The 9,219-nt window shown below is 36.4% G+C and overlaps 1 protein-coding gene across 1 annotated transcript; it reads left to right on the top strand.

Annotated features, from left to right (window-relative positions):
- The first annotated feature begins 509 nt into the window (after positions 1-509).
- On the top strand, positions 510-8,010 carry LOC130429522 (uncharacterized). Its single transcript, XM_056758136.1, has 7 exons — positions 510-825; positions 3,592-3,912; positions 4,185-4,262; positions 4,589-4,693; positions 4,801-4,920; positions 5,024-5,713; positions 6,527-8,010. The coding sequence occupies exons 1-5, from the start codon at positions 774-776 to the stop codon at positions 4,899-4,901; spliced, it is 657 nt and encodes a 218-aa protein (XP_056614114.1). The 5' UTR covers positions 510-773; the 3' UTR covers positions 4,902-4,920; positions 5,024-5,713; positions 6,527-8,010.
- Positions 8,011-9,219: the final 1,209 nt, after the last annotated feature.

Raw genomic sequence — 9,219 nt, 5'->3', positions numbered from 1 at the left:
GAGCCACTGTTGACCTCTGAATCAGCCAATAGGGAGCCTGCAAGTGTGAAGTCACATCAGCATTACACCATTATTACACCAAGACATTACTTCATTCAGACATTTTGTCTATTTCACTATTATTTTTAATGAATTTATACATGAAGAATTTGGGTCCAAAATGTGAAAACTCATGTTCATTGTGCATCCCAATGCATATCACACTACAGTGGGTTTGTTTTGATTTAAGCCATAATAATTCATAAAATAAAGTTAACTAACACAATAAAAACATGAAAAAAAAAACAAGTCATTTAGGAGCACAGACATGGTCTTTTGAATCTTCATGAATCACTCTTTTTCTTAAGTGTAAGAATAGGATTAAAATGGAAATGTTACACATGTTAAAGCACAAATTTATGTCTCAGATGCATGATGTTAATAAGAACAACTACAGATCAGTTTATAGATTATTATAGATTATTATCAAGGAGATTCTGGAGGGAGCCACACCCACACAAAGGCGGTTAAGTTTCTGTTTGCTAGCGTAGCCTATATATGTCTAGAGAAGTGTGAAGAACACATCAGCTAGTCGAGGTTGTGCTGTAGGTGATGTTCTTGTAGTTCAGTGGTTGAAGCATTACGTCACTAACCCACGAAGTCGTGGGTTTGAAAGACAGTGCACTCTACTCACTGATGAGATCATAATCTACAGCACAACCTTAATACAACAGAACCATTTTTAACTTCTATTTTAACTTTTTACACGACTTCTTTTACATTTATTCTGCAACATGGACTTGTGGTTCATCTTTCTCGCTTACCTGCCGTACTTCATTGCAAAAGGTCAGTGAATATTTTAACACTTCATTGCTTTTAGTCTGTCGACATCGATCCGTTTTAATCGTATTTAAAGACTTGTTGTAGATTAAGGTCTTTTGTGTGTGCAGATTTTAATCGAATCGTTTGATTTTAAATATATTTGCGTGTTTTGTGGATATATGTCTTGCTTTACATCTCATTTGAAAGACGTCAAAAACTGTTTTTATAGTTTCTTCAAACTCTTATAGAAAAAGATTAAAAGTGGCACAATCTTTTGTATAACACGTAACGCATGCTCGTCTGGTTTCACTCTTTGATGGTGCATGGAGGGTTTTGTGGTATTTGAAAACCACGATGAGTCTGGTCTCGCACAGTCATGCAGAGCCATTGTGAGGACTCTATAGTTCTAAACAATTTACGGCTAAGTTGATCAAATACATCTCTGTATAACTGGTGATTTATTACAAGCATGTTTTTGAAACTAAATATTGTGTTCCTGAATACAACAGCTATGTGTGTGTGTGGTTAAATGATCAGAGATGTATAAAGTACTAGAGACCCAGACTTGAGTAGAAGTACAAGTGCTCTATCAAAAAGTAACTTGAGTAGAAGTTGAAGTCCTCTTTAAGCACCACACTTAAGTAGAAGTACTAAAGTATTCAACAATTTTTGTACTTAAGTATTGCAAGTAGTTTATTTTAAAATGTACTACTCAAGTACTGAAAGTGAAAGTACAAGTATTGAGTTATGTAGTTATTAAAGAAAGTAGTCAAAAGTTTGAACATCACATTGTTTTTATTGTTTCAAATGATTAACCTAAAGGACAATCACAATTCCTTTGGCTGTAACTTTTTGTAAACAAAAACAGATTAAGTATGTCCTTTCCCCCTTTAAAAAATACAGCTGTTCATTGTTTGTATTATCCTTCAAATTGCACATTAACTATGTTAAGAATTAGAGCGCAAGATAGCGCTCGTGTTGTTTTAAGACGGTGAATGCGCGCGGTACCGGGATGCGCGCTCTTTTTCTCGATCTCCGCTCTCGCATAACAGTCATTCTATTATACATCACTCACCGAACAAATAAGGCTTTGGCGTCCGCCAAAAAAACATTTCAATGCACGAAAACTCCTGAATTAGTTATGTATAGCATAGTGTAAATTTATACTATTAACCTATAAAACACTACTTCGCAATAAAAACGGGCGTGTGATTAAGCAGCACCAAAGGAGACATGCTCTACGATTTATTTTTGGAAACAGTAGCTGCTATGCTATGTCATTAAATAAGACTCAGAGAAAGTCAACGTGCTGCGTGACAGCCGTTATGATAGCCAGCTAGTTAACGTTAAGTGAACACCGCTGGCAGTGGTAATGTGGGTTTGGAATGGAATGATTCGTAACATTTTTATATTTGTAACTGTGACGGATGTGGAAGGACACACTCACAAATGGGGTTCAGCTTCAATTAATCTTTTTTTGTAAACAATAAGAAGAAAGAATTTACATATTGGCTGATGAAATACTGCAGACATTGATATGGACTAGAAAGATAGAAATTACACATTCACTCGACTCATAATACACATAATCGTCAGATAGTTAGAACAGACGCAAGCATCACGAGAAATGAATCCGTGCTCGCACATGTGACGCACATGGAAATTCAATGCATCTTCTAATACTCTCAACAATCGTGTTAAAGTGCTAAATGCATTGTCTATATATTCACATATATGTATGAAATATAAGGCGTCGAAAAGATTCGCTCGAAAATTATAATTTTCACAATTAATTAGTTAATTCGTCAGAGCATGAAAAACTATACATACCTACAGCATCGCCACTTAAGTCTGCTGCCGTACGGCAAGAGAAGAGCGACAAAATAAAATATCTACAGTACCTTTAATAGCCACAAGAGGGAAGACTTCTAACACCAATAAATATAACCAAATGCCTTATTCTATGAAATTCACAAGATACTCTTTAAATCAAATGTTCTTTTTAACCCCGTTACATAACGAGCAACGATGCAGCACATAAAAAATATCGGAGTAAAAGTATTAAACTCATCGAAAATATCTACTGAAGTAAAAGTGGAAGTAGGAGAAAAAAAGAATACTCTAATAAAGTACAGATACAGCCTTTTAGTACTTAAGTACAGTAGTGAAGTAGATCTACTTCGTTACTATACATCTCTGTAAATGATTTTCTATAAAGACTTCTCATAAAGTACAATGTTATCTCCTCATGTACACTGCTATGATAAATCATTATTTGGCAGCAGAGTTGTTTTTCTGCATCACACTGAGGTCTGGGTGGAGTTCACTTGGCATTCAGTTTCAAGATTTAAATGTCAACACACAGCGCCATCTTGAGGGCACAATTATAACAGAGTTTACATTCTTTATATAGACGCCTCTCTGTTCACACAATATATATTCATGTTTGTTATTCAATTTTAAACCTACTTTTCTTTGAAAGCATGTTTTCCAATGTTACACATTTTATGTCCAAGTTCTGCTTTCTAGCCAAAATGTTCCTGTGATGTTAAAGAAGTGCTTTTAAATTCACATTACATTTACATTTATGCATTTGGCAGATGCTTTTATCCAAAGTGACTTTCTTTCCATAACACTACACATTGGTATCAGAGTTTGTGGAATGACTGGGATCAAACCCATGACCTTTGTTACTAGCGTCTGGTCTGACCACTGATCTACAGGACAACTCTCTCATATCTTATTCCTTATATATGGTGTAATAATATAGAAACTATTTGTGTTGTTCAGGTGTGTTTGGTGATGAAGTGAAGTCAGTGTCAGTGATGGAGGGACAGAATGTTACTCTACACACTGATACTCAACTACAGACGGATGATGTGATCCTGTGGAATTATAGGCCTAAAAACACAGTTGTGGCAATAATCAACTGGAAGGCCAAAAGCATCAAGTTATCAGATGATGAGAGATTCAGAGACAGACTGGAGGTGAATAATCAGACTGGAGATCTCACCATCAGTGATGTCAAAACCACAGAGTCTGGACTTTATACACTTATGATCAACAGAAATAATGAAATCTCAAACAAGATCTTCAATCTCACTGTCAATGGTGAGTAGTTCAGATTGAATCAACTTTCTTGTGTGTACTTATAAATGGACAATTGAAACCAATGGTCTCGTAGAGTCCGCAAACTATATGTATAAGGGTCAAAAGAGATTTCACGTCCATAGAAAGCAAATGTAATGTAGGTCAAATGTCTACTTTATGGTTTCGACAAGGTTTTTGGAGAGTGGAAACATATTTATTTTTTGCTCAGAAAAACAAAAAAATGCTATTGAATTGAAATTAAAATTGAAATCATTTTCTATCTCATTTTCCAGGTAATTTCCTTCCCCTGAATCACATCACAAAACCCACTCAAGATCTACACAACACTGAACTCAATAACAAGTCTTCAGGTGAGTCACGTGTGATTATTAGTGTTATTTAAGATGATATATGTCCTGTAATACAGTCTGATGTAGATTATAGATGTTATTACTTCACATGTAAGAGATCATGTACAGGAAGCTATTGTGATGTCAGAATAAACTCAGACAGTGTGATCAGATGTGAATGTTTGTCTATAGTGTATCCTACTTATTACACAGATACTTACCTCATAAATCAGTTATATAATGAGTCTATGAGAATCCTGTGTGTCAAATCATATTCATGTTAAAATACCTTTACAACACATTGCAGGTATAATTAATTGAGTTGTTTCTTCTCTTCATCCTTGTAGAGTCTCCTGACCAGTGGCTCATTGTAATAACAGCTGTAGTTGTGTCTGTGTTGTGTGTGATCATCATCATCATCATCATCAGCATCATCATGAAGAAAAGAAAGGGTCAGTTTCACCTTCATCTTACAGTATATATCAAAGAAAACATCTTTCACAATTAAACCACTGCTAGAAGACATCATAATATAACATGTTCACTTTATGATCTGCAGTTTCAGGGAACTCATCAGAAAGTCAAAATCATCTGACTGATGAAATAATAAACATCAGTTCAGCAGCACATCTAAAGATGAAGAATCCTCAAAGTGTCTGAATGAAAAACAACAACACTGGTAAACATTATTCACAAACTCTCAACACACATTTAATTAAATGAGGTTTGTGTTTATGAATCATATAGACATCTAATCTCTCTCTTGTTCTTGTTCTTCACAGGATTGAAGCAGGATCAGTGTGAAGATGTTTTGACCAGCATGTGTTAGTACACATGTAGCCGCCCCTTTAACAGACGCATGAGCGAAAGTCACTTTAGTAGAGAACATCAGAGCTTCCCAAAATCAAACGCTCTTATTGCCCGTCTGTCTCGCTAGTAATATTTGCTTTTAGTGATTTATCAGATGATTTTATCCAAAGTGACTTACATATGAGTCAGAACAAGAGAAGCAGTCAGTGCAACAACAAGGGCACCACTGCTAAAGTAGAAGAGGAGTCTGTGTTATCGTGTCAGGTGTTGACACAAGAGAGTCTTTTAGTCCAGTCTTAAAGATGCTAAAGAAGAAGAAGACAGATCATCTCACCATCGTGGAACAGTTCCATAGAAGATGAAAGTGATTTTCTGTCTTTTTGTGATGGTACCACAAGTATGGCGTTTATTTTGACCCAAAAGTCACGTGCGATGCAATCGCTCATAATGATACACAAGCATGAAAAAGCTGCTCCGCGAGCTGAAAAGAATACTCCCGAGGGATTGGAATGATTGGGATGAGTGCTCTCGCGAATCTCTCAGACTTTGGAGACTTTGGAGGCTGGACAGTTGACTGATGACTCCGCATCTGTGATTGGTTGACATTATAGGAAGAAAAGACACAACAGGACATGTTTAGTGGGACCATCATGTCGGAGCAGGTAATTCATTATTTTAAATCAATAATCTTTTATCATGTTTAATCCATGCAATAAACTGCTTAATATAGTTAATAGAAAAGTTAAGTTAGGATAAAATCTCCTTGCAAAGGTTTGCACAGGGCCTTAAGATATGCTAAAGCTAATTTAGCTGACTACGTTAACCTTTAACCCTCAAACTGTTAACGGTTAAGTTAGTCTCTCTGGCCTCAAGTATGTTATTTCTTTAATAAACTGTTAAGGTTACAACACAATACAAATAATAAAGTCAAAGAACATGTATCAATGCAACTTTAATGAACTTGAATTACTATAAGCCTTCATTCCACTGGAAAATCAGTCCTTTACTGACTGACCCTGCATGTGTATATCCAGATAACTTATTTTTTGTGGTTTACTGTTTTCTACATAGACTATTCGTTACATTTTGTGATTATATCCATGATATATTTAATGTTGACTGCGTAAGAAGTGAGATGTCAGAAATCATAGTAGAATTAATGCTATAAATAACATTTCATGCTGCTAATCTGATATTAGATTGATGTTTAGCCTGGATTTCTTATACACAGCCTTTGTTAATGTTTATGAAAGGACTGTATGTTACTAAAAGCACACAGTGTGTATTGAATGCATGGGTGTATAGAGATCATGTCACACCATATCTAGTAGATGCTAAACAATGGACTAGAGAATTATATAATAAACACAAGTTGAACATTTGCATGCTTTTAAACCTCTTTCCACTTTTGAACTGTGATGTGTGTGTTACAACATGGAAATTGATTTTGATACCTTTTTTTGTTCTGTCAACAGGTGAAACATCACCTTTTGGAAAATCGTTTGCATAAATTACAGCAGGCAATTATCAGCGCAACGTCACTGGATTTGGATTACTTGGAGTTTCTTTGTCGTCAGGAGCTGTATATACTGGAGGCCCTATCTAATCACATACAAGCACCCCCTTTTTATCACCCTGGCTGTGCAAGAGCTCTTTGACCTTGTGAGGGCACACGTGTATTGTCCAGCCCTATATGTCAGAGTGGAAGTTGCTGGCACCACAGGACGACCAAAAGTTTTGGTTGAGGAACAACGCCTGAAAGAAACGCTCCATGCTCACCTTCCTGTGCGCTGCATAGCTACACTGAAGGGTGTTTCAAGTAGGGGTGGGCGATATATATCGTCTGCGATACTATCGTTATTGATGTGTTAACGATGTGAAAATTCTCATTATCGAGTATTTAAATTACTCCGAAAAAACATGCATTAAAACTCCACACATTCAGAGGCTGCAGCAGGGCGTCACGTGATTTCTGTTCTGCGCATACACGTCGTCATCTCTCTCACAGGCATGGTTAGCGCATGGCCGCCCGCAAGTTCTACACCGGTGCTGTGTCGAAATCTGTGACCTATCGAAATCTGTGACCTATCGAAATCTGTGACCTATCGAAATCTGTGACCTATCAAAATCTGTGACCTATCGAAATCTGTGACCTATCGAAATCTGTGACCTATCAAAATCTGTGACCTATCGAAATCTGTAACTAGAGAGTGTTGTTTCGTAATTATTCACTCGAGATCGTGCCTGGCGCACGTGAACGCTATCGTGAGCGCGGAAGGGGAGTTTCTTAACTGTTTACCTGACCGCCCACTCCACGATGACGTCATGTTGCCTCGTGCTCTTGTGTTTGTGTAGCTTATGCGTGAAGCCGACTTCTGGAGAAACAGAAGCGGCGACTGAATACTGCACAGCAAGCTCTTTCATTTAAAAGACAAGAACTGAATACATTCTGTATTATCATGACGGTTTTTGTCTTGACTCATAATTTGAAGTAAATCTACATGTGAACAGTTTGCCTATAATGTTCTATAAAGTTTCAGAATCTGTCCATGCCAGTGTGTATAATAGTGACTATATTTTATTTGTCTGTAAATTGTGGTCCTTGTTTGCTTTGATGTTATTTGTTAACAAAAGTATATTATATTATTTAAGATAATCTGATTTGGAAGTGCACCTTTTGGGCAGATTTTCCTTTTTATTTTTGTGCAATCTTTGTACTGGCTAGTACTTGAAGTTAGGTATTTGTTCAATAAGGCCATAGGTGGTAAGGCAATAAGGCCGTAAGGACAAATGGTTGTGTGCAATATGTTACAGATCAGAGTACTTTATTTACAGATGCTATTTGTTCATTATTATTATTATTTCATCTTGCTTGTCTGCTGCACAATTTACATTACAGCAGAGGTGTACAACTGAATGTTTACTCAGAGTTCTATGTTCTTACACTAGTTCAATTAGTATTTTCTCAAATGACTTTGAATTGTTTTTACTTGAATACTTACATGTTAAAGAAAATAAATAAGCAATGTTTTCATTCAACATTGTGCCCATTATTATCATCAGTGATTTAGTAACTCAGACTTTTAAAATCACATTTTTAATGGATATCGTCTAATTATTGGATGGTTACTTAAATGCAGCCACAAATAGCTGTGTGACGGCCCGAATCGTGGCCTCACAAGAGCGGTAATGTGGATGTATCAATAACACACACACACATGCATTTACATGAAGGACATACATTTAAGAGTAAGCTTTATTTAAACGTTTATTCATTTTCATTTGTTTCGTTATGATAGCTCACAGTAACCACAGGAAACGTATCATATTCATTCATTCTTTATTGTCGGGTTTGATTACATTTACAACACAAATTTATATGCATAGTTACTGATTTGGAGTGCACACAAATTAGTTACTGTGTATATGTCACTTATATTTGTTTCTATTTTTGAGTTAAGTTTACCGTGATGAACTTCAGACATGGTCCGCTGCAGCCGCATCTTGGTGCAATGAGGATTAGAGTCCGGGCGGGAACCGAACCTAAGCCTCATTGATTCCGTATTATTGGGTCCGGACATACTTTTGCTGGGATTGGCCGGGGGAGGAAGGAATGTCAATGTATTTATTAGTTGATTTAGTTAGTTGGATATTAATGATATTTTGATTATATTTGGCTTTCCTTATCTTTATTTATAATATGTCTTTGTTTCATTTTGATTTTGATGTATGTAAGCTTATATGTGATGTGTAAAGTTAAATTGTTCCCCTCCTAATTTGTAATGGGCCCCTCCTTTCCTTTAAAAGCTGTTGCTTTGTTCATTTGAGGGAGTTCAGTTTTGGTTTGTTTGGTTGGTTTTTGTCTAGCTGTCTGATCTCATTTTCTGTTTGATTATTTTATTTTTGTTGTAAGGAATTTATGAGTACTTTTTTTCTCGGGTTCAAATAAAGACCCGTTTTTTTGCGCAAAGCTTGTGTTCCTTGTTCTTGGCCTCTCGGTCCCTCACATATGGTGGCAGCGGTGGGATCTTGCAGGCAGACAAGGACACAAAGCTGTGTTTTGTTTTTTTTTGGACCTCAAGGCTGTTTTTTTTCCCTTGTGGATATGAGTCGTACCTTAAAGAAAGGTGGGCCTAAAGCTCCTCCCTTGCAGCACGAAGTGAGAGAG

This window comes from Triplophysa dalaica, chromosome 10, assembly GCF_015846415.1.
Source record: "Triplophysa dalaica isolate WHDGS20190420 chromosome 10, ASM1584641v1, whole genome shotgun sequence".
Lineage (NCBI taxonomy): Eukaryota > Metazoa > Chordata > Actinopteri > Cypriniformes > Nemacheilidae > Triplophysa > Triplophysa dalaica.
This window is presented reverse-complemented; position numbering and strand designations above follow the sequence as displayed.